This window comes from Porites lutea, chromosome 4 (assembly GCF_958299795.1).
Source record: "Porites lutea chromosome 4, jaPorLute2.1, whole genome shotgun sequence".
NCBI lineage: Eukaryota > Metazoa > Cnidaria > Anthozoa > Scleractinia > Poritidae > Porites > Porites lutea.
This window is the reverse complement of record NC_133204.1, coordinates 43391261-43417322: the sequence shown is the minus strand read 5'-3', so window position 1 is coordinate 43417322 and position 26062 is coordinate 43391261. Positions and strand designations below refer to the sequence as shown.

Sequence of the window (26062 nt, the reverse complement as noted above, 5' to 3'; positions counted from 1 at the left end):
ACACTTTAACTTCACTGAGTGACTTGCTGGCCATGCTTTGAAAGCTCTTTTTAAGGTATCTGGGTCAGAAAAGGTGGGTGGATCTCCTATTCGGGAAGGAATTTTTATAGTAACTTGAAAGGTCAGTAAATCAGAGTATCTAATCTAAATTATCAATTGCAAAAATGCACTCTATTTGAGTATCAACATATTTAGTACTAAAGTACTAATTGTGGACACTGTTGTTACGTCTCCTACTGAAGACGGGACCGCCATTTCAGATCACGTGCTCATCCGAGCCGCGCGAAACGTCTTACGGGGCAAGGGAAGCCGGTACCTTCAGTTATTTTGAGATTCTGAGTATTGGTCCGGCCACGGGAATTGAACACGCAACCTCCCGCTCTGCTGTCAACCGCTCTACCGACTGAGCTAATCCTGCTGCGGTCATTATTATATGGGGTTGGGTTGTATTTAGTAACTGGCCTCCTTCGCTTTTCAGCAGCACAAAACGATCGACTCTTTTTTCTTCTGGAGTTTGTTCAACTTGTTATGATCATCACAAGTTATTAAAAGGAACTCCATACCAATGAAAAAAAAAAGGATCGGATCGCAGAATCAAGGATGTTCAACTTGTAAGATACCCTGCAAGAGAGCCTCTCTTTTACTTTCTCAATTTTGGCGTATTCAAGAAAGACCCTGCATGAAATTGAATAAGATCTTTGTTGAAAATGTGCTACTTGTTGCTGGAATACTCCAACCCAGGTCTAACAGCTATGCAGTTGGATACTCACACGTTTGGAAAACAAAGGTTCATGAGAGAAAACAAGGTTGCGTACAGTACAAATCGGCGAGTAATTTATATATTAAGGTATAAGCTGAATACCATTCAATACTCATGGCTATTAAACTATGCTTTAGAAAAAATAATAATAATAATAAGAAGAAGAAGAAGAACCTATTTAAGAACAGCCTAAATTTGTGCAAATTACCATTTAAATTTATGTAAGAATTTGTTTAGGCTAACTTGAGAAAATGCCGTTTCTTACTCGCGGATTTTCACTGTAGTCAAGAAGTTGGGGTTTTGGCGACGCAGTTGTCCCTTTCGTAAACGGTTGCTGCTATAATGATTTTTAAGACACTTAAAAAAATTTTTAACCTGTTATTGAGAGTGTTTCTATTAAAAAGAAAGAAGATCGCACCGCAGGGTCGATCTCGTACCTTTCGTATCCTTACCTCTCTCCTTAGTCTCCCTTGGAGCCGGTTTTCGTGTCGTCACGCGAGGAGCGTTGCGTGACGACATTAAAAACGGCTGCGAGGGAGATTACCCTCTCTCTTACTACTACACTACCACACCGACCGGCCAAAATTCCGGAAAACGGAAAATTTTAGTTCGTAAACTAATAGACCGTTTTCTTAACTGATACATCATTAACAGGTGATCCTTCAATTTTCCTAACTATTAACGTAAATCCAGCTTAGGCTTCGAGGTCGTTCTTTCTAGGACTATTCAAAAACGTATTATTTGCCTTATATATTGTAACTTAACCCAGGGAATATTATAAAACTATCCCCCGAAGGGAATTAAGATGAATAGTGGTGGGTGGATATATACCGAGGCGCCAACCGTCGACGTATATATCTAGCGCTGTTCACTGACCCTGAGGGGGATAGTTGTTTTAGTATTTACCAGATCAGTTGAAACTGAAAAAGAGGAACTTTTTGTAAATTAAAAACGGCACTTAGTAGGAACTTTGTTTACAATTTACAAACATTTCAGGGATTTGTCAAGTGCCGCATAGCAGAGCTCTCCACGCGCGCGAGCGGAGCCCCATAGTAGATAAGAAAATTTGGTAAACCATCTATCCGAGAAAAGCATCCACCCTTAAAAGTCATATGGATCTCCCCAGTTAACTGATTTGTGGACTGAGAAAACAAGTTTATTGTTTGATTTAAATTATACATTTATTAACTGTATCTACACTTTTAGCCCTGGCTAAATCTATATATTACGATTTTGTTGCAAATTTAGCATGAAAATAATTTTCTACCTACCAGTGAACACCGACAAGCCAAAGTCTGTCACTTTCTTTGCATTTGTTTCTACGACTGCTTCATTTATCGCACAAACTTCGTCTTCCGAAATGTCTCGAAACTAGACGCCATCTTGGCTCCGGTCGCAAAACAGTGAATAGCCAAGGATATTACGAGTTACGGGAGCCAATGAAAACGTGCGAAAATTGCTATTCACTGATTCGGTAAATACTAAATTACATCTATCATGACTAAAGGCTTGGTTACCATTGGTGGCATGGCAAAGACCGTGTGCGAAAGGGAAAGAGGCTTCGGGGCGGCGACCACACAAAAAACGTCCTTTTCTCCTCCTCACTCAACAAGACAAAGGCAGGCACTGCCCACAGGCTGCTTGCTATAAATATATTTATAGAAAATGTCAATACAACCATAAAGCTGAAAATTTAATACCTGTATCGCAGCGATCTCCTCTCCAACCAGATAAGCATACTTTATTTCCATTCTTATCGCATGTGTAATGCCCAGAGTTGTCGTTTCGGGCCCGACAGAATTTTTTACAACGATTTCCATAATAGTCAGCATCACAGATCACTCTGATCTTGTAGCTGATGGTGACAACAGAACTATTGTATGCGTGCAATTCCCATTCGTTGTTTGAAAGTAATGTCCCTCTCTGTACAACTCTGTCGATTAATTCACTGTTACCTAATATGTGAATAATAAATAAAAATAATGATTAAATAACAAAATAAATAGATTGTTTGAAAGGTTGTTAAAGTGCTGTGAGGCGGAAAGGACTGTTTTGCCTAACAAAACTGCATAAGGTGGATACCGTATTTCAGTATGTCAATAATGTTCATAACTTACTATGTTCATAACTTCTTAATATTCAATAAATGTTGATTGCCTTTGCACTAAATATTATTGAAAAAGTTATTGAAGATATAATGTTCGATCAATTAATATTCCTTTCCTTGTTTCCAAGAAATTTACATTGAACGTAGACAAAATTAAGTTATTCTGCATAGAAAACAATAGTTAGTTCTTTCATAAACGTTAACATTCAGACGGCCTGTGAATGCAAGCTAGGCGCCAAACGAGCCAGAATCCTTTGAGCAAAAACTTACTCGAATTGTCTGCGTCCCTTGCCTCCAAAACTAAGGAGTACGCAACCTGCAATAAACAATTTTAATAGCGTTCGTTAACTTATCTCGTGGGGGAAAGGCGGGGGGGCACTCACGAAACTTTCGGGTAGAGGTGTGCCATCGAGGCCTTCACTGAAACCCTGACCACGTTTAAAACAAATCGTTCATAGGACTCAATTGGGTAATTAAGTTATAAACGGGAAGGCAAAGTGCCAGATTATTCTAATAACCAAAGAAAAGGAGCCATCCCCCAAAACTGAGCTGCGTACCACCGGCTGAACGGTTCAAAAATTAATTCTAAGAACAGACTGCATAGACTTACCCTCCACAAGCTTGAGAGGTGAATAGAAATCGGATTGCGAAATCCATTATTCGACGATGAAGTGTTCGTGAAAGAGATCGAACTTCTTCTTAGAACAACGGTTGTAACCTCGCCGTACATACAAGGACCAGTCGACAAATCGTGTTGCGTGTTCCGCTTGTTTAGACAAACTCTGAAGAATGTGTCGCATTCGTCACGGCACACGCTTTGTCCATGATGTATTGTGCGACTCCCATCACAGCATTCACCGTTGGATTTCTCATGTTTGATGTTTCTCAGCGAATTTAAGTAGATTTGAAAAGATCCCGATCCACTTACAGTCTGCAAAAGAGAAAGAGGGTCAGACTCACTGAATCTTTACCGAAAGCCTAAAATTCAAAGTACAGGAAAAGGTTTTACACATTGCATGGTTTTTCCGTACCTGCTTATGAATGAAGAGGAGTACTGCAACAAAACAAATTAAACTTTTCGCGAGATGGACCGAAGCCATCGCTAAAATGTGAATGCTGCTGGCAGTGGTCAAGGAATTAAAGCTATTAAATATACTGACGCACTTCCTCTTCCTGATTGACGTGCCCTTTTCTTCTGAGTTTATTCTAACCTGCGATCAGGCGTTCTTTTCTCGGGGATAGGGCAAAATTCGTCTAGCAAAGAAGCAGGGAAGATGGACACCTGATCACCTTATCGTAGGCGGGTTAATTTTATTCCTATGTGTGGTACATTAAAAAGTTGGACCCGGGATTTGCATTTGCTTATCAAACCAGTTTCACTAAAGGGAAAATCCCAGGAAAATAACAGGAGTTCTTGTCGGAAATTGCCTGAAAATTGCTCAAAATCAGCAAACACATTCATTCGCTGCAAGGGCAAGACAGTATAAAAAATTTCATGTCTTTTTCAAGACGAACAGATGCTCTCCAAGTTAGGGGAAAAAACCTGCTTCGATTTTTCCACCGCGGTAGATAAAAAAAGAGTCAGTGTTTATATTCAGTTGTTCAGAATCATTTTCAACCCTAAATTAACTGGCACTGACAACTTTTAACAACGATTCAAGGGCTAGTCAGACTATTAGGACTGTTCATTTGCGTATCAAACTGTTCCCTTTATTTTTGTGGCTCAATACTGTAAAATGCCGCTAAAAGGGGCCGCGACAAATCTAATAGCATTTATTTTACATTTTATAGATTAGTGCGCTGGTAATAATTTTACCCCTGGAAGGTACGACAAACACCCCGTCATTTATTAAAGGGACTATCTCTTGGACAGAGCGAACATGACTTTCTAGAAATAAGTTTTAGCATTACTGAATCGCGGAGCAGGTATTCATACTGATAAAGAGAGCATGGCAGCATTGGGCTAAGCATTCATTGTCTCTAAATTGACGACTCGCGTTTAACTGCAAATGTAAAACGGAAGAAAAGCAGAAAATTGGACCATCGATTAAACCCGAAACACGGAACATGAAAAATTATAATAATTTTTAAACAGTTAAAAGAAATAAACAAATAGAAAACAAAAATAGCCGAAAAAAAATAAGTATAAATAAATAAATGAACATAAATAAACTGACATGAAATATATACATATTGTTGGAGGTAAATACAATTGGCTGGTCGAGGGAGGGGCTGTCGGACAACCTCGTCCCCAGGGCTTCTCCCTGGCCCCTCCGATTTTCTTAGGGTGAAACCCTGTGAACGAGGTTGGTTGTGGGATACATTTCCGTGCAAATGACAGTAATGAGTGAAATCTCCCTTTTCCAAAATTTTTAAGAGCTTAGAAACTTCTGGCTTTGAATTTTGGTGGACAGTTCGCACTGGATACTTATTACCCTTTCCCGGGGGACTAAGTTATGGAACTGCCGTACTGTGACTGCTTGGGCATCACATGGGTTACTCCCCAAACCGCCCCAAGGGGAGGTGGGAGGGCTGAGACCTTAAAGTCACTTCAACTGAACTCCGCTGAACTGAGGAGGCGCTAAAACGATGCAATTCTAAGCGAGGGTCCGATGCATCATGCCATTAGTGCGCAGGCTCGAGCGACCAACCTCGTCCCCAGGGCTTTTCCCTTAAAAAATGGGTGGGGCGGGAAAAGGCCCTGGCATCTTTTCCCGCCCCACCCATTTTTTAAGGGAAAAGCCCTGGGGACGAGGTTGTCGAGCGACGGAATTTTAAGGAGTTTCTTATTTCCCGCGTTACCGGCTAATAGATAAACAGTGAAAATAATGGTGGTTTCTAAAATGTTAACAGTCGCCTGTTTTTCCGCCTGGTGGAAGATGTCGAGCGCTGATCTACCGAAGTTTCTCAGGGAGATCGAAATCTGGGGATAGTAATACCCCTAGAGACAAGTACTCTCTGTCTATTTCGCTAGCTAAAAAATAACCACAATAGCGGTGATTGGCTTCTACCACGAATGTGAATGTTGTGCACCAACAACCAAAGCCAGGTATCCCTAGGGTCTTCAAACGATCACAGAGGAGATAGGTAACCTTCACATAATTGCAAAACTTCATGATTAACTGCGGAAGCTGGGGATGGGTGACGAAAGCTAGAACATCTTGCCAACTTTGGCGCAGAGCGCCTTTATTTACCATGCTAGAGGGACCTTGACCTTTTCTCTAATCTGCTAATCAAACCGGCGGTCGCGAGACTGTTTAATAAGTTAATTCAAAAGTAATTATCAAGGGAGGAACGACGCGCTCTAGCCCAAAGAGTCCCACTATCTTTAGAAAAACAAGGTGGAATTTAAAAATCGTAGCTTTAGTTTAAGCTGCAATCCATTCTTCGAAATTTGGATCTGAAAATCACTAAGGAGAATTTAACATCCTGCAAAAACTACCCAACTACCTGGGCCCAGCCTAACAGAACATTGCAGGAAACCTTCACATTCACGGACAAAAGTAGACCGCTTTAAGTTATTCAGATCTAGGAGGCACTTTAGAGAAATTTAAACAACCTAAAAGTTTACTTAGCCGCAAGGAAGAAGTTTACGTTTTAAAAGAGGACAAAGAAAAGGTTCTCGACTCGCATCAAAGGGTGAATCATGCCGACCAGAAATAAACGCAGGAAAATCAATGCTGTCACGACTTCTCAGTATGAAACAAGCGGCAAAAATAATACAGATTTGCTCAGTCATAATCTACCCGGTGGAAAAATGTCGTGTGAATGTCGTGTGTTGCCTACCGACCCCATATGCCAGGTAGTAACTAGAATAGCAGTGATTTTCCATCCAGCCAGTCGGCAAGACCGCCAGTATGTCTCTCTTTTGATTATAATTTACAATGCCCTCTCTTGGTTCCGCACTTATTTCCTCCACACCATCGACTGTTCCACTGACTTCGGGTGTTGCCTTATCTAAATCTTCCGTACATACAGGCATCTGATATAGACCTTTTTACCGATACGGCGGCCATATTGGATTACTTAGATTTAAGGAGTATTATGGGATGGCCAGGGTGGATGAGCACGATTCCATTTACTCGCCCAGTATTTATGAGCGCTTTCGGGCTTATACTACTGAGAAATTTCTGCAATTTGATTGGCCTAGAGCAGTGGTATTTCAGCTTAATTTGAAATACCTACATGTGAAAATTACAAAACTATTGCCGGTAGTAGCATAAACAAATAATAGCATGACTTGTACATGATATTTGGCATAAATACCACTTGAGATATTTCAAAATTGTCTCAAATTTCAATTTTGTAAAACAATTTCGAAACATCACTCGTGGTATTTGTGCCAAATATCACTACAAATCATGCTATTACCTATACTAATTTTTCCTAGAAAAAGATTGTAATGGGGAAAAACGATCGTTAATTGTGCCGTGTTTGCATGTAACAGTGATCGCCTTTTACCCGAAAAATATATAGTGAAGTTCACTTTTTGCCCGAAAAGCTCGCGTAAATGCTGAGCGATCGCGAGTGCCCCCTGGGCATCCCATAATTCTCTAATAAATTCAATATGGCCGCCGTATCGGTAAAAATGGTAAGGTAAACGTACCTGATGTGTGTTTGGATTGTTTGGGTCTGATCTTTGTCACCTTCAAACCACCTGCGTACCGATCACGCGCCTATTGTGACTGTAATCCAATCAGAGCATTTGAAACATTCGACATCTCCAAGGAACCGATCAGCAAAACATCCAGCTTCTGGATGTTTTGGTATAGGCGAGCTTGTAATTGGCTCGGCGCTTTCAAAGGGATGGCGCTCTGGTCCAGAGGCTTTTCGCGCGGGCCACTTTTTTTCGCGCAGGTCACTTTTTTTGTAAAGTGACCCGTGCTAAAAGCCTTTAGACCAGAGACTTGACCGAAACCAGAAACTGCGCATGAAAAACCTCTGGCACCCAGGGTAAGTGAAGCCTGGGAGGCCTTCCGTTATACCGGACCGACCAGTCAGAGACCACTCGAACTGGAACGCGTCCGAACCAAAAGTTCGATCGAATTGATTGTTGGATAATGTGTAACTTCTCAAATTCGTCTTTGAACTTCATGTAGCTTGCAATAAGTAGACGGGCGTGTTTGTCCTCCCATCTTTCCAGGGCTTTGGTCGAACTAGTGGAGGTTGTTGGAATGGGCTGTGAATATTTTTCACACTGACTGTTAAAGCCGTAAGGGCTAGGGTCACAAACTGCTAAGAGAAAAACGCGGGAAAACATCTTCAACATTCGATCGGGGGAGAAGCCAGAAATATATTTCTTTAAAAACTGACCGAAAACCAGAATAAAAAACAAATTAAGATGCACTGCTGTACCTGAGCCTTGTGTGCAACTGTGCATAAGGAGAAAGTTTACGTCTTGCGTCTGAAGCTTACACACACTGCACTCGTATTAAAAAATGCTTACATCTGAACCATCCGCCATTTTTACCGCGGTGACGAGCTCGAGCCGGACTGGAAACGAAAATGTTTGAAAATGAAACGGCAAATTTTCGGTCGGACCGGACCGACTGCTCAAAGAGGACCACCCCTGAAGGTGGACCACTTTGACCGTTTTCGCCTGGGCCGAACCGTTCCATTTACGTTTGGACCGAAATTTTGACATAATGGAAAGCACCCCTAGTTAAAAAGCCAAGGAAGAGAAAAAAACGGGGTAAGAAAAGCGAAATAGGAGGGGAGAAGAGTAGTGGAGACCGCTGTTTGACTTCATAAAAACTTTGTGCTCATTCCCGAACTTCGTAAAGTTTAAATTTTATTTTTATTAAAAGTTCTAAAAACCTCAGCGAGATACCCGCTTAATCTGGCTGTGTCAGCTTGAAACGATCACGTTTCCGTGATTAACAGTAACGCTACGTAGGTCTTCAGTTTCCTCGTTCCCAGGGTCTAATATAAATTTTCTGTAATAGCGCAAGACGCCATTTTGAAACGTACTCCGAAAGTCGGTCAAAAAAGCAAGACTCCTAGATCGTCGCTGATTCAGTTTCGCCCGTCAAGAACGCAAAGATGGCCGCTGCAAACGTTAATCCAAATGATTTCTCAGCCCCTTGGAAGTTTAGCGATGTTGTCCTCGTTGTTGAAGATCAAAAGTTTCACGTTCATCGAAGCACCTTGGCATACTGGTCCCCTGTGTTTGAGAAAATGTTCTTATCGGATTTCAAGGAGAAGAGTAACGATGAAATCCCTCTTCCAGGGAAGAAGGCAAGCGAAATCAAACACTTGCTTCATATGATGTATCCTTCCTTGGAGGTGAAACCATTCACAAAGAGTAACTGTTACTTTCTGTTTGAACTTGCTCATGAATATCAAATAGAGTCCATTGCTCAAAAGTGCGAAGCGTTAATGGTGTCTATGGTTAAACAAAGAACAGAGGATGACGTTCTAGCAATGTTAATTCATGGGCAGAAGTACCAGCTAAAATCACTGATATCGACCTGTATCTCTGAGGCTCGGCGATTAACATTGAAGGAACTAAAGCAGCACAAACGGCGTGAAGAGGTTGAGCCAGACAACTATCTACAGATTGCTGAGGGAATTATTCAGCGACTCGAGAGGCAGTGTGAGGAAACAAAAAGGGAGAGTCTGAAACATCTGAAAAACGTTAGCCAAAATCTGTATACCCATGCTAGAAATAAAGGCACAGTAAGTTATCTTTATAATAGTAGCCAAGAGACGACTGATAATTGGTTGTATCGTTTAAAATCCGACACTAGTGTGTCAAACACTAATTGCGCACCCCTAAATTACATAGCTTCAGAATTAATTGCTCTTAAGGGCAGAATAGATACCCTTCCTAACATTGCTTTTTAGTTTAAGAATAACCTTGTTACTTGACAACCGATCTAATTAATTGCTTTGTTATCCATGTTCGTCGGTTGTTCAGTCATGGTATCTATTAGCAGATACCGCTTTGTTATAGGGTGTATCTTGACATGTTTGAGCTGACATAATGTTGATCAACACTAGGTTTGAAAACTAAATAACCCGGGTAGAGCAGACTCATTATGTGTTACAATGACTGAATTCCATTTATTTTAAAAACTAAAGGACAGTTCGCTGTATCGCTATACTTAAAAGATAAAGAAGAAATATCGTTAACCAGATCCGTGGCTATTTTTTTTTATCACTACTGGTAGATGTGACTTTAAATGTGAGCAGTTATTGCATATGATAATTCCGCGTTTCTCGTTAGAGGTTTGTTTGAAAAACTATCTCGAGGTATTTAAGAGCACATGTGCATGTCGTTTTCTTCAACCAGACACTGCGAGTTTTATTTCCTTTACGTTGTGTCAGTAGTAGCAGTTGCCCGGTTCGCCGTCAGGGGAAAGCAAACTAATGGGCACGAACATTTAGCAGAAAGAAACTCGATTTTTGGTTTGGGTAAGTTACCGGGAACGGAAATACGTCATAGAATTTAGACTTCTTGTTCCTAGAGACTGTTAGCCTGCGAATAAGCGCCCGGGAGAGCTTGCTCGCAGGCTAAGAGACCGTCGTTTCCTTAGATCACGAGCTCTTCGGAGAAAAAACATGACTTGTTTAGAAATGTCACAGGGGATATTGAGTATCGTTAATGAATGCATGTTCTGGTAGAAGAGAAATTTCATTACCCAGAGTAATAGGCTCGATTACAAGAAGCCGTTCTGTGCGCCCGCAAGAGCTCTTTTTAACTTTCAAAAATATTGTTTTGTGTTCAACAAAACTAGCGTAGACGTACTAAAAGATTATATCAATTTCTTTTTAGAGTGTGTCAGATCACGTATATTCGAATATATGGAAATGCAATTCATTTCTAATTTTTATACATGATGTAGGGAGAGGGAGAGGCACGTCTGTGTACCGCCAGAGCTAGTGAAACCCCATATCATTCGTCTCAGAGTTCGCTTAGCTATAGCGTTGAAAGGGGAAGCTAAATGACATGTATTTGTGAGAGACTGTGAGCATTGAATCTTGTTGCTTTACGGCATTTTAATACTGTATTGGGCATACACCTGTAATTCTGTAATTAAATCCCGAAAACGAATAAAAAGTTTCCTTTAATTATATTTTGGGAGCAAACCCAGTGGAGATTTTAGGGTAATAATATTGATGATTAAGACGATGTACAAAAGGCAAGTTTAACTTTCGCCAGTGGGTCACTGGCCAGGTGTTAGGGGTAAATTAATACAGTTTGTGGTGTACTCTGTGTGTTTGTAACGATGTCAACTAACATTTAAAAAAAGTCAGCTGTTTCAGCGGAGGGACATGTCTTGACAGCTTATGGTTTTTATCTGGTAGTTAAAGCTTGGCCAGTATGCAGATCAAGAGCTTTTGAAATCCCTTTTCCAAAATAAAACTCCGGACTTAAGCTTAAAATAAATATTGATCCAAGTACATGACCAGCAGGGTCTGCAGTAAGAATAAAGGTCAGTACACACTAGGCGACAAGTTGCTGCAACACGTCGCGGCGACAGACTAGTTGCAGCAACAAGGTGAGGCGACACGTCGCAGCGCCAAATCGCTTCGTGTGTACTGGAGAATTTTTGTGAAAATCTTTGTCTCCGCAACAGAATTTTGGCGCTGCAACAAGTCGCAAAAAATCAAATCAGACTGAATCTGTGCGACTTGTTGCGGCGACAAAGATTTCCACAAAAATTCTCCTGTACACACGAAGCGATTTGTCGCTGCAACGTGTCGCCGCGACATGTTGTTGCAACTTGTCGCCTAGTGTGTACCGACCTTAAAGAAAAAAAGGCCAAAAAGAAAAGCAGTGTTAAAAAAAAAAGACCAAACAGGAAAAAAAAAACAGTACTTAGAAACAGAAAGCAGCGTCGCCGGGAGTCGAACCCGGTTTATCTGCACGTGCAAGAAACTCCTTGACCACTGCACCACAGTGACACATGATTTGAAAAGTTAATTTTGTCATATCAAAACAATTTTTCTCTGCCATAGACGCTGTTTGAAGCTAGTAGATCTGTATTTATCATGAATTTAAATATGCATTTGAGGAAAACTAGCTTAAGCGCGTATTTCAAAGCTATTTCGCATTATTTCCGGTTCAACGCGGGCCGACTCGATGTAGATAATCGATCGAACTAGCTTTACTGCATTTGGTGGAGAATTAGGAGATCAACAGAGGCCCGCACTCGAAAGGAATGATATGAAGTTAGGCCCATTTAATTAGCAAAAAAATAGATGAAATAAAAACATGCATGATCTGTGAATGGAACCTCCTATTCTGGAGACTAGACCTTGCCTATTTTAGAGAAAAAAAAGATTTAAGTTTTGATGACCTTGCCGGGTCCGTGAAATAGATGGCGATCCCGCAACACGGCTCGCAAAACAAATTAACAAAATTTTACAATCACGGACACAAAATATCAAAACGGTTTACACAAGCAGATTATAGCGACACCAAAGCTCACCCACATTCGATCAAATAAGCCATATATAACAATTATTCACCGCAGTGGAGGTGGCTACTCGTGCATATTTACCGAACTGCGAAGCAGTGAGGTAAATAATCCACGACTAGCCACCGACACTGAGGTGAATAATTGCTTTAGTATATACTAAAACAGTGAGATAATTGAGCACAAAAATGATGATTTTTAACTCAATACTGTTGCCAACGATTACAATTTTGGCGCGTAATGACCGGGCGGGCGCGGCCGTCGCTTTTTCTTGCAGACAATTAAAACTTTTGAAGGCATTTGTTTAGCTCTTGCGGGGAAATTTCTTCAAAAGGAGTTGTGAATTCTTTTTTTATTTAAAATCATTCTATAAAAAAAGATTATTAAATTTAGTTTGAAGCTTATTTATGAACAACTCAACTAAATAAAGTAACGCAAGACTTAAACTGAATTTGCATTTGTAAACAAACAACTTTTTCACCGGTTTTATCGATAAATTCGTGTCAAAAAGACAAAGCTTTACCTGTTAAAACTTCCAATCCGAACTTCGTCACCTTCTTCGTGTATTTCGGGAACAGCTTGCTTGATTAGTTGTGAAATTCCTTTGTTTGTTTACGGCAGCAAACCGGGAAGACATTTTGCTCGCAACTTACGCGAGTTTGGCGTCGCTCGCTCGGAGGAACTGGAGGTGAATCAGTGAATAGGGCAGGACATTCACTGATTGAGTAGCCAATCAGAGCGCGCGAAAAACACTATCCACTGTTTTAGTATATACTAGCGATATTCGTTAGCTTCTTTGCTTTTCCTCGACCTCGCTAGTACAAATAACTGTCGTATCTCTTGCTAATTTGCACAAGCGACTCGAGGCTCTTGCCCGTTAGTATGTGACGTCAAACTGGCAGGCGGAGTGGGTCAAGAAACTTTGGTGGAAAACAATAGAGTTACTCCCCCCCCCCCCCCCCCCCCCCCCCTCACCTGATGAAAATATAAACCAGGTTGAATCTCCATTCAAGGGATTCCTTAGCACTCAAAACTTGACTGACCACTGAGATACAATAACAACAACAACAACAACAACAAATTTATTTAACAAAGGTAGGCACACAACAAAACCTGTTTTCCATGTGGAATTCAGAGATGGTTGATAAATTTAAGTGTGCGCTAATCATAAGGATGACAGTTTTCACAAATCTCACTAAAGCTGCACCTGTAGGAATTCAACACGCAGTATAGCAGAGAAATGTTAAACAGGATTGTTCACAACAATACCGAGACAATGCAAAATATAAATAAAAATCTATTCTTGGCTGGTTAATTATTAACAAATCCCACCCCAACTTCTATTCAGGAGACACTTTCCTCGATCTCTTATTTGTCTAGTTTATCAACCCAATATTCATTAGAAAGCTTATGTCTAAACCATTACTGATCAATGCATTTCAAAGTATCTGAACCCAAATAATAGAGTGGCCTCTCTCGTTTGAAAAAATAGGCTGCCTTCTTTTACCACATATATTTTAAGGAGTAACAATCAAAATCTAAAAGTTGCCTGGACAATAACAAGTCTATGTATGTACTCGTGCTGTATTAACTCTCTTGAAAACCACCCGAAAATTGATTTACAGCGTCTTTCAGTTGCATCAAACAGACGACGACCGTCATGTCCTCACGCATTAAAAATTTTCTTCACTGCATAGCCCTGAAACGAATAAAACAAGATTTATTAACACTCATGAAAGATATTAACTCGGAAACAACGGTTTCATCAGTTAGTTGTAATCATCAGTTAGTGAAAAAATTAAAATGTGAAGTGAATAATTAATAGACAAAGATAAGACAGTCCGCCACCACGACAAGCTGGCCCTAAGCCAGTTAGCGGACTAACTAGTTTACGTGTATACTCTCTTCTATCTTTCTTTCTTTCATTCTCAATTCAACCCCAAATCCCCCAAAATTCAACTGTAATCCCTCCTTAAGATATGTGTATAACCACGTTTTGTGAGAGAAAACTTTACGACTTTATCAAATTCGTTGTTTAACTCCTCTAAATTTGAGGATTTATCTCGAGCATGCGCTCTTTCATCGCCTGTCACATTCCTGACAGGCAATCACGTGTACAAATTGGATTTGACCAGATCTCGCTTCCGGATTCGTCAACAAGAGATCAGGGTACAAGATTAGCTAGTTGCAATTGTTCAAGGTAATCTCAAGTTCAAATCCTCGACCACACTAGTAAATAACTAAAGGTTTGGCTCCGGCCAGTTTTTTTTTAATTATTTATTTCACAGCTTGCTCCAGTCCTCCAGACTCTGCGACTGACGAGGGTAAAAAAAGGATTTATTTATTTATTTCAGATCTATTTATTTTATTTTATTTATTTACCGGCATCGAATAGAAAAAGAGGACCACCAAGGCGATTAATAATACGAGTATCAATAACTTTATTATCAACCACTTGTAACGTCGCCACAGTATGTATCTCAGGCTTTTAAACGGGGAAGAAAACCACGCGAAAGAGGTAGCTGGTCGGCTAAAAGAGAAAGAAAACATGATTTATAAGAAGATTAATAATTACTTAAGGATAAAGTCAGTAGGGTGCTGGTTTGGCTCAATTCTGGTGGAAGGACAAGATGAAAGATTTATAAGACTGACACTCCTTTTTTTAGGAGAAGTTAAGGATGTTTGTTGTAATTGAACAATTCTACAGACTACCATCAACGTCTTACTTTAGAAAGCTGGTTTACTAACTTAGAACAAACGCCACTTAATCGTAGCCAACAGTTACCAGCGCCGTACAAACGACTTATTGACGAGATCAAGCAAAACTAACTACGAGAGAATGACAATTTGACTAACAAAATATCACTGTTTAACTGTGACAATAGACGGATCGAAACGCACCAATTACTGACTACAAGTCTTCATAGCCAATAACATCACGGCTTAACTGACAGACGACCAATAACATCGCGACGAAATTGACCAATCAGATCAATAACCAGAGTACAATACCATCAACTGACGTGATACAACTCACTTTGACTCTGAAGATGACTACCGCGCAGGTTGTCGAATCGTCAGTCACTGTCAACAACAACAGTCCTATTCAAGACTACGTTCACCCGGACGATCAAACTCAACCTACTTTTAAAATTATTGAGTTAACAAATACCTCCGATTTATTCTCCTTCTTAGGGAATTATTTTGTGTGAGTAGCCGGCGCTTCTGTGGCAACTATACGGCGATTTTTGCAAGCTTTTGCTGACTGCTGAATCTTCTGGAGAACACTAAGTAAGTTGGTTAAATTCATCGCTCGCAATATTCGTGACGACGGATTTCAGTATGAGCCATGATACTGTCTCAGAACGATCCTGTTCAGGATGTTGGTTAGTTTCATCTACACTATCCACGTTGTTAATTTAGCTTTAGTTAGTTTATTGTAATACACATAAGATCATATTCATATGAATTTTGCACAGATAAATACGATAGCTACTCACTTTAAGGCTGGGGCACCCAAAGACAATTTTCGGAAAAATATCCGTTCGGAAGACGATTTGAGATCTAGAATTTTCGCACCATTTGTTCTAAAATTTCTTGCTTGCCTGCCTCTCCTAGGATTTTCGAACATCTAAAAAATGGTATAATTGCCTATTTTTAACGGACTTTTACCGTAAAAAGGTCACCTAGAATTTTCGGGAGCCTTTTTTCTGGCTGAAATTTTCGAAAAGGTAAGTTTTGATCCCTATAATTTTCGGATCACTAGACTTTCAGCTAGGAAATCTGAACAGATGAAAAAATTTTAGGGGATAAAAATATGCCTTTATCTACCGTTTAAATAGTAAAATACGTTTAACACTGCTATGTTTAAGTGGTTTTGAACTATTTTCTCGTTGGGTGCCCCTGTTTAAGGTAGTCTGGGGAGGAGCGTTGCGTGACGACACTAAAAACGGCTGTGTAGCAGACTACTCACTTAGGAGGATCAAGTGTAGGATTCTGGTTGGGTTCATCTCGTCCTTTTCCAGCCGGTCTCTCTTCAGATTCTTGTTTTGTTAGAAGCTCTAATGTCATTTCCAACTTTCCCTGTTGTAAAACCAAGGTGCAAATATTGCAAAGAAATTATCTTTGAGAAATTTTTTCGTCTGATGAATATACAAATCTCTAATAGTACGTAATAAACTCAAACAAAGCAAGGTGAAAGGATTGATTAGGTTTTTTAGACTGACAAGAAACGTTTAAAGAAAGTTACGAATTTGTTCCAAATTATTAGCCTTTTTCTATGCAAAATAGTCAAATTTACCAAACTCAGCAGAAAACAGGCCCTTATTAAAAGTGGAAAAGAAACAATTCCCATATTTTTTGTTAAGTAATGCCTAATTTCAAAACGGTCTCTAGAACAAGGAATTCGTTTGATCTACTGACAATTGCATGTCATTTAACAATCCTTGTACTTACCATATTCCTGCCTTAGAAAAGGCATTTGTTTCAGCTTTTTTTTTTTTTTTTTTTTTTTTTTTTTTTACAAACGAGGGATATGCAGTAGAATCCCACGAACCGTCGATTTTTTCAAAATTCCTTAGTTTTCTTCCACCAGTTAGTATAGGTAATAGCATGATATGTAGTGATATTTGGTATAAATACCACGAGTGATATTTCGAAATTGTTATACGCAATTTTGAGACAATTTGAAATATCACGAGTGGTATTTATGCCAGATATCACTACAAATCATGTTATTATTTGTTTGTACTACTACCCGCAAAAGGTTTGTAATTTTCACATGTAGGTATTTCAATTAAGCTGAAATACCACTGCTCTAAGCCAATCAAATTGCAGAAATTTCTCATGTAGGGGGTGAGACAATGAAGTTATACCCCTGATTTTTTCAATCTCCCTATACCCGCTAGGAGGCTGATTTCTCTAACCCTCGGTTTTTTTAAAAACTTTTCGCCAATAATTCGAACCAAACCTAACTTCAGCCCTTCACTAGTCAAACACTGTAATTCTACCTCCGATTATTTTAACCACCCTGTAATTCCAAGAAATTTGCATTTGGCAAGTTGGTTAGAAAAATCAAGGTTCCGCTGTAAATAAATATCGTCTGTGGTGGGGCCGGAAAAATATCAGAACAAATAACTTATAGCAAGGCTGAAATCCCAACTGGCAGAAGAAAAACAAGAATGGCTGTTCCAAAGCGTGGCCAAAGAGCTAAACAGAGGACTGCCGTTAGTTATTTGTTTCGACTTGGGACAACCGGATTGTATATAAAACCCTGCGTGAGCATGCGCTCTTACTACGATGTCACTTACCGCCAGTATCTGTTCGCCATCCTTCGTTCCCGTTGCAGGCCACCAGCCATTGATTCGCTTCAGATCAAAGAGGGACACTGTGTCTATGTTGTGTTTGGAATGTTCAATTTGATCTAGCTCGCATTTTCGAGCGTTCTTTGCAGGTTTGGGCAGTTTGCACAAATTTAATTCTAGCTGACCTGGCAACAACAACAAGAAACAACAGAACAACCGAGTCATAGTAAGTGGAAATAGTCAGCGTAGAAGGTGCGGAAAACCTAAATATGACCTAGAAATGTCTCTCAACATGTAAAAGAAATATCCACACCCTTGTATCCAGCCTATTACAGTTTTTTCCCAACAGTAATTTTCGCAAATATATTATCACAAAACGCTACTTGAAAGAAAATTTTGGAAGAAACACTTTAAGTTTTTTTTTTTTTCGAAAAAAGGTCCTTTGTGGCATGCAGGTACAGTCCAACTTCCACATTTCGACATTTATTCATTTATTCATTCATTCAGTGTAAATGACACAAGCCGGACCTTTTTGCTGCCGAAAGAGCCATTTCGTCCTTTGATGAACCGATATCAAGTGACAAAAGGCATCTGGTTCAGTTACCGTAATTACTACTAGAGGGCAACGAGTTGATTCCTTGATCGAGTAACCATATTACCCCCACATTCACTACAACCTATTGCCTTGTAGTACAAAGCAATAAGCTAAACGCTTTTATGGAAAGAATTAATTATCACATCAAGAATTACCGAGAAAGTCATCTGGAGAGAAAAGGTCGTTGTCCCAAATTTGAACAATCATTTTGGGTGGAATTCTCTGCTCTGTCATATCCATGCTCCAAAAATGCGCCTAATGAAAAGATACAAAAATTGGGAAAGAAAAGGAAAAAAGGCTCGTAATTAGTTTCAAATCATGTACATGATCCTGTCTAGTTCAGGTTTTAGAGAGATCGAGGATCAGTTTATCTTTCAAGGAGCAAAGTGCCCTCGCGATTCTCTCTTACAGGGCGCCGTAGAAAGACGAACACCAAGAATTGGTCCCTGCCATTCTTTACCCCCCATATTTGACTCTCTATTCTCTAAGGCAAACACTTAGTGCCGGTCCCAAGAATGTCCGTCTTACAGAGAGTAGTCTAGGTTCGGTCTCTCTTTTCATAAGACAAGCAAGAAATGTCTTAAAGTCTCCTCGCTACATATTCTTCCAAGATTTTTTGCTTCTCTCAATAATTTTTTGCTTCTTTATCATGTCGAGTCTACCGAGACTTTTATTAATTTGTTACTATGAGGTGGAAAATTGTAGGCAAGTGAGGTAGAACCCTATCGGGCCTCTCACGAACGCAGAAAGAAAGGACTGGTTGCAATCTATGTAATATTGTATATTTTAAAGCCATTTACGAAATCAGTTTTGATTAAATCACATAAATTACAATGTAGTGTTAAAATTACTGACTTTGAGTAACGAGTTTAAGCATTTGAGTTTACCTTGAATGTTTCATCGTACCATGGGCTGCCAAGTGGGGAAATGTTAGCTGATGCAGAATATCCGGCCTCAAATACCTTTTACAATATTTTACGGACAAACTGGCTTAAAAAGACTTAAAGCATAGTTCTCTTAAATCGTGTCAAATTAACATGTATGAAATAATTTAGTATGATACCTTTTTCCTGACCACCATAATTTTTTCAGCCGGAATGTACAAAAAGGGGAACACGAATCGCCAATTAAAATTGCCCGTGCCATCCAGAGACCTGAAATGAAACAAGTCCAATTAACTGCCACTCCAGTTTTAAAAAGCCGTTGGGGAAGCTTAATAGAAAGACTACGTGATAGGAATTGCAATTAAGGTGATAAATGTCAACTATATGTTAAGAGGAGTACGAAAACGAGGACTAAAAGAGATCAACTGAATTATGGTAAGCATTCATTAAAATCGAAAGAACAACCAGGGCCTTTAATGAATTTTATCATTGTAAGTTCAACCCAAAAAAAGAAAAAAAACATCTGAATCTTAGAACGATTCGGTATTGTTGGTTTGCATGTGACGTCACGGCGGCCATGTTGGTCAGTGATCAAGGACAAAAGCATTTCTCTCTTCTGGGAACTAAACTCTATTTTCATGTAAATTCTTCGAGAAAATATTCTGAAAATTGTATTGACATAAAACATGGCCGCCTTGTCACGTGGTTGCAAGCCAAGAATATAGTATATTTGTTTAGGCGTGAGAATCACAACCTACCTATAGTGAACATCAGTCTTCTCTTGTTTATCGATTCCTGACATCCACCTGAAAGCCAACACAGTCTATTTTGTATTTATAGAGTTGTATAGAACAGCACATTTTGATGGTTCGAAAATAAAAAGCGTTTTTCATTTTAATAATTTAACAGTTTATATTAAATTCATCGCTATTCTCCACATGATTTTCTTCGTCAAGGATTAGGGTATAGGAAAGGAATAAATATCATCGCCACCCAATATGGAATGTTCCAGAGAACTATCAGAAACTTATCATTTTATCTGACGAAAGCATTTACAAACCGTTAAATTCTTTTATTTACTTACCCTTTGACGTAAATGTCGCTCATCGCCTCACCCATGACCGAAACCTCATCTAAAATGACGTCACTGGTATTCCAGATGATAACTCGTAACACGTACCTAAATGTAAACAAATCAAAATAATTAATCTTAATTAACAGGCCGGGATCGAAAGCTCTTCATCGAAGTTAGGCTGGAAAAATAAAGGGATCCAGGGATATCAGCAACGGGAAGGATAAAAGGGAACAAGAAAAACAACAACAACAAAAAAGAGAAGGGAGCAAAACAGAAAATGGGTAATGAAGTTACTGACAGGCCTAGGGCCGTTCCGAATTTTTCATGCATTTTCCGTTTACTGTCTCGTTCCACGTGTCCCCACTTCTCGTTTTCGTTCACCTGGTAAAAAAGGCTCCGTGGAAATTTTCGTGTTTTTTTTTTGGTATAATAACTTACTCTCCTGGCTCTCGAGGTGAGATGTTGAATGGCATTCCTGGTGGTCCGATTGACTTTGGGAAAATGTCAACCCACATCTGTAGCTTTCCCTGCGAGTCAAAATAGAAAAACAAAATCCATAAACGGATACGATCAAACCACACAACCTTGGGGAGGAGTAGAGAGAAACGTATCCGATTTTGTAGAAAGGTAATAGTTTTTCGGTAGATAATTGTTTGACTGTGAACGCCGTACGATGGCGTCATTTTACTACTACGACCAGAATCCTTTTCGTTTTTCCTTTCATATCCCAGTGAGGTTTGAATAACAAAAGCCCTAATTAGCGCAAGAAAACAAAACCCTGAAGGATTCTGGTCGTAGTAGTAAAATGATGTCATCGTGCAAATGGCCTATTGAGCTAGAACAATTATTCTCGATACCTACAATACACATGAAAAAGAATATGAAATGAGATAGGGAGGGTTGAAAATTGTCGCTGTCCACACCCGTGGACAGCGGTATATTCACATCGTCATGGGGGCTGGGAGGCTGGATCTGACCACCCTCTGAGATGTTGTTAAGAACAACGTTTGTTGTATATACAACGCTAAGAATTGTGGGATATCTGGTGTTGAGAATATTCGTCTTTTTTTTCGGTACTGAGAATGAGACCAATGTTATGGTTACCCAAGATCACTGCACTAGTGGTTTTTGAACAAACCTGCTCTACTCCAGGCTGTAGAGTGTTAAAGAGTGGCCGTGTTTCCACGTGTTCAGGAACAAGTGGCATGCAGTTGAGCACGTGCAAGGCAAGTCGCTGATCAGGGGGACCCATGTGTGGATTTATAGTCATTCCGCTTTCTAAGAATTTGACAAAAAGGAGTTATCTTTTACTCTGGTTGGGAAACATACACTTTGAAATATCGTGCACAGTTCTCAGTCTCTTCAGTTATAAAACTGAGGGATTAATCTGCTTCACTTTCTTTAAACTTATTGCATGTTTCATCGCAATCATTCACTGAAATGGAATATTAGTTTTCTTTCATAACTGACAATACTTTGGCTCGGAAACTCAGTAATTTATTCAGAGGAAATTTATTGGTTGACGTCCGTTTTCAGGTCTTTTTAGCATGATCCCAGACTCAAGAGGCTTGGCGACTACACTCCACGATATGGACAAAGAGAGAAACTTTCAAATAATTCTCTCTCAATATCTCCTTATTTTCACTAAAATCTTGTCTATTTTAAACCATATTTTGTTTGCTTGCGACATCAATATCAAATCTATTTTTCATTTTTCAGCCCTTTGACTTCTTTTAGTTACGTCACTTATTTCAGGGGAGTCTGTACACTTGAATTAAGAATATCATCCTGCAAAGAAATGGAAGTTACACTTTTGTAATTTTAGTCAGGTTTTAAATAGAGGGGTGCGTCGGATGGTTTTTGAGCCGATGAAACACAAACTTCTAATTTTCTCAAGGGTTGCGACCATCAAACCTTTCACATAGCACTGTTTATTATTACACTTACCTACCGAGGCCCTGTCACACCAGGTCTTTTTGCTTAAAATTTGTGTCGCGCAACAAAAAAGAGAGACATTTTGAGCAAAAATTGTCTAGAACCGACAACTAGACCTGAAATTCAGCTTCAACTACAACACATATAGCGTTGTCTTTATATCAATTATTACTAGAAATACGTTTAATCGCAAAACCTCGCGGGACTGTAAAGGGACAGCCATTATTTTAAACGGCCTTTACCAGGTGTTTAAAAGTCGTTGACTTTTGTACAGGTCAATCCTAGTATATAAAGACAAAGTCGAACAAGCCCATGCATATTGCAAACTAAAAAGACTTGAAAGGTATTTGTCTACCTGAGACAACCCATTAAAGAGAATTTGGTGGTTCATTAATAAGCCATTTTAAATATGCTTACCTTCGTGGGAGCCAGGCAAGAGGTAACCATGTTTTCCTGACAGAAATCTCACTGCTTTTCAATGCAACTGAGTAATGCGTGTGGATCGTATTGAGTTTTTTCATCAAAACAAAAAATTCACCACCAGCTTCCCTTCCAATCAAAGGCTAGGTTGCTTATCTTACAATTGTAAATTGTCTTTCTCCATTTAACTAGGTAACAGTGAGGAGTTTGCCCTTGAATTTACTCTATTTTTTTACTATGAAAATAGTCCATCTGAGCTTAAGTGCAGACGGTCAGCTCAAATTTTTTCTTAATTCTTTATTTTATATGGCTAATTTCAGTTATAAAGTGACGAAGCGTATTGTATTCCCTGTTTGTCACAACTGAAAAAACCCTTAGCTATGTGAGAAGGCTTGGCTTATAACAACTTACCATAATCTTCCAAGCAGAATTCATCTCCGTGGATGATAACTTTGTTGTTCCCAATATATTTTGGTTTGGGAAGGTTGTTTGTATCGCAGTAATTCTCCAGAATCTGTCTCGGTGTTCTGGAATCGCGCCACTTGTTAATTCCTGATCTAAAATATTATGTCGGACAAGAAGAAGGCTGCTCGTTACACGAAAAAAATTCTGTTCAGTAACTATGAAAAATACACAATGCGTGGCTGATCCTTAAACGCAACCAAAAGCTTAACAATATTGAATTGATTCTTATAAATTTTTGGCAAACGCTCTTGTTAAATGGCTTGCTTGACTTTTTTCTGATATCTTTAAAAGTCAATAGCTCTTTAACTTTGCATTAACTGAGTTATTTCTTGTGCTCGAGAGTTATGGCCTATGAAAGTACAGAGCATGAGTTTCGAATCTGTTTTCCTCTTAGTTTTCGTTAAAAGTCATTTGCTTTAAGACAAAACTACGTACGTGCAGTAGGATTGGGGCAGGCCACACGTGGCACCAAACTTAGAGAGAAATCTGTTCTCCAGATCAACAACAGTTTCCCCAATCTTGTCATCTTTACCAATAAAATCATAGTCCATGACAGTTATGTTCAAGTCCTTAGATATCGGTATAAACGCCGTCAGTTCGAACATTCTGAAAAATATGTCATGGATTAAAAATCACTTAGCATAATTATCAGTACATGATGGAAACATGGATGTGAGAATGAATAATCTTATATAACCAGTGATAGACATTTCGTGGGATTTTGGGAGGGGCGCAGCAAACTCCATCATCTCCTCTGTGAAACCATGGATGTAAGAATATTTCAGCTAGTATTTCCCGAGAATACACGCATTTTACCTTCTCCTCTTTTGGCGAGAAACTTGGCTCTCGCGAGTCGTAACATTTTGCTAGCAAAATGGCGTCCGCCGAAGCTAGTACGTTTGGTTAGTACAAACAAATAAAAACAGGTACAAAAAATACCAATACTTACTTCCCAAAAATTGGATTCAACGTGTTAGGAATGTACTTGTCTGATTCTTTTATTTTCGTCTTTCCGAGGGTAACCACTAAATATGGATCGGCCTGTCGGATTAAAAACATGTTCAAACTTTAATTCATTTAAACTACCAATCCCGGTAGTTCGGCATTTACTTATCTCTGCTTCTTGTTGTCGTTGTTGTTGTTAAAAAATAATAATAATAAAAATTAAAATGAGAGTGCATGTACCAGTGCAAACTCGGAATGAAAGAACTATTTTCTATTTAAAAAAGCTTAAAGAGATATGTTTTCTTATCGTTGGCTGGTAGAGGCAAGAAAACGTTTGTACAAATTTCTCGGAAGAGCTAAAAGAAAGATCTAGTATTACTTACGAGTCCATTAGGGTCCATGGGCTGAAGATCAATGGCCTATTAAACGCAGAGAAAAATCATCAGTTCTAGTTGCATAAATAGAAAGATTGAGCACCACCGCACTAGTTTACGGCAAACGGTAAGGATAACCATGCGATTAATTTTTGCGCTATTTATCACGTTTGCTGTTTGTTGTTTGCCTTTTTCAACGTGAAGAGTTTATAATTTTCATGTTCATCAAGAGCGGGTGAAAACCCGACCTTACGACAGTAGAGATGTTAGGCACAGTGCTCCTCAGTATGGCATACAGCGTATAGGATACAACAGCCGTATGTCGTAGACGTGGTTTGTAATTTCCCTCGATAAGGGGGACCTTACGAAATTACGACGGCGACAGCAACAAAAACCCTAAAAAACAATAGGATAAGTGCGAAATACAACACTGAACAAATGTATCTACACATGCATCTCGCTTTTCTGTCAATTTCTTTGCCGTCCCTGCACAACTGACGACGTGAAAATGACCAAATTTTAAGTTTTCTCGAGTAGGGGAAAGGCAAGGCAATGCGTTTATCTGTATCTGTGCGCAGTATTCTCTACTCTAACGCAATTTCCCAAATTTCAAAAGACTGAACGAGTTGGAATAATCGCGAAAAAGTTTGAAAGGGCGTGAAGTCATTTTTCACTGGCGTCATAGTGCCAGATCGGGTCCCTAATGTTAACATCGGACAAACGTCCGCTGACGTAAAAGTTGAACCTTGCTCAACTATTACGTTTACTCGTGGCCTTTCATTCATTGCCTTTATTTCATTTACGCACGTAAATTTTACGTGCGTTGGCACGGAAAATTATGCGACAGTGGAAATCAACCCTCAGTGAAAATCCGTCAAACGCCTTAAAATCAGTGAATTTTCCTAATTTTTGTTTGAAAGTTAAGGAAAATATTGCCCGAAAAGTCGAGAAAATTTACAATACGTCTGTATGGTAAGGGGAAAGTTCAGACACCCCACCATACAAACGTCTGTAAAATCTCGCGACTTTGTGGAGCAGTATCTTTGTTCTCTTTAAACGTATCGCCTTTAAACTTGGTAAGTAACATCATTTTAACGCCCTCTTTTTGACAGTGTAGAAGAATATTCGCTTATTGCTTCTTATCAAATGTTGAATGAAGAACCGTATAAGGCTATTCTCACTTACATCTGCACTGTGTTATCAGTGCAATGCTGCATTATCATAGATAACGTACACTTCAAGTACACACAGTATTCGAAGTGGAAAGACTGCAAATTATTGTACGTAGTTGCTAAAAAATATATCTACGTGTCGTAACTGTTCATCAGTAGGATGCCTAAAATGTGTGCAATGCCACGATTGGTTTCGGCACTATTAACTGGATAACTGTAAATGAACGTACCCGGATGATGTAAACTCGGACCAGACACTCCACAGGTTCACTGGGTGGTAAATTTCTCAAGATACGAGGCGGAAGAGGTAGATTGGGATCACTCGGCAAAGGATAAACGTGAAAAGAGCCCTTCAAAAATATAACGGATGTAAATACGACAATGCGGTCATGTGTACAAAACCTTTGTAAACCAAAAAAACATATCAACTGAATTATTATGAATTATTAAACAGTAAATTAAAAAATTTGATAAAAACTACTGCTCATCAGCTAATGTTTAAATTTAAAAATGTTATAAATTTTACATTACTCATTGTTTCATTTCTCGAGTACCAGGCATAGTGGTCTTGGGCTTGTCATTGTAAACGCGCATACAGATCG

General features: G+C 39.3%; 3 protein-coding genes across 4 annotated transcripts in view; 1 reads left to right on the top strand and 2 right to left on the bottom strand.

Annotated features, from left to right (window-relative positions):
- The window catches only part of LOC140933708 (hemicentin-2-like), a 17136-nt gene extending 13149 nt beyond the window's left edge, over positions 1–3987 (bottom strand). For both annotated transcript variants that reach the window (XM_073383318.1, XM_073383319.1), the window contains exons 1-5: positions 3899–3987; positions 3478–3798; positions 3138–3183; positions 2461–2715; positions 1–86 (exon numbers count right to left, since the gene is read on the bottom strand). The exon at positions 1–86 is cut by the window's left edge and continues 205 nt beyond it. In XM_073383318.1, coding sequence (XP_073239419.1) covers positions 1–86; positions 2461–2715; positions 3138–3183; positions 3478–3798; positions 3899–3967 — 777 coding nt within the window. In that variant the 5' untranslated portion in view covers positions 3968–3987. The remainder of the gene's footprint in view (positions 87–2460; positions 2716–3137; positions 3184–3477; positions 3799–3898) is intronic.
- A 4804-nt stretch (positions 3988–8791) lies between these two features.
- Positions 8792–11010, top strand: LOC140935805 (BTB and MATH domain-containing protein 38-like). The gene has a single exon (XM_073385370.1). The coding sequence runs from the start codon at positions 8910–8912 to the stop codon at positions 9711–9713; it is 804 nt and encodes a 267-aa protein (XP_073241471.1). The 5' UTR covers positions 8792–8909; the 3' UTR covers positions 9714–11010.
- A 2345-nt stretch (positions 11011–13355) lies between these two features.
- Positions 13356–26062, bottom strand: part of LOC140933707 (myoferlin-like) — a 51743-nt gene continuing 39036 nt past the window's right edge. The window contains exons 40-54 of the mRNA XM_073383317.1: positions 25691–25810; positions 24298–24333; positions 23919–24010; positions 23405–23575; positions 22916–23061; positions 21288–21427; positions 20588–20676; positions 20159–20254; positions 19833–19880; positions 19254–19344; positions 18346–18445; positions 17602–17780; positions 16266–16375; positions 14675–14822; positions 13356–13991 (exon numbers count right to left, since the gene is read on the bottom strand). Coding sequence (XP_073239418.1) covers positions 13959–13991; positions 14675–14822; positions 16266–16375; positions 17602–17780; positions 18346–18445; positions 19254–19344; positions 19833–19880; positions 20159–20254; positions 20588–20676; positions 21288–21427; positions 22916–23061; positions 23405–23575; positions 23919–24010; positions 24298–24333; positions 25691–25810 — 1599 coding nt within the window. The 3' untranslated portion in view covers positions 13356–13958. The remainder of the gene's footprint in view (positions 13992–14674; positions 14823–16265; positions 16376–17601; positions 17781–18345; positions 18446–19253; positions 19345–19832; positions 19881–20158; positions 20255–20587; positions 20677–21287; positions 21428–22915; positions 23062–23404; positions 23576–23918; positions 24011–24297; positions 24334–25690; positions 25811–26062) is intronic.

What these genes read in the sequence shown, in the direction of transcription:
- LOC140935805 (XM_073385370.1), top strand. Translation starts at nt 8,910, where the DNA reads ATGGCCGCTGCAAACGTTAATCCAAATGATTTCTCAGCCCCTTGGAAG.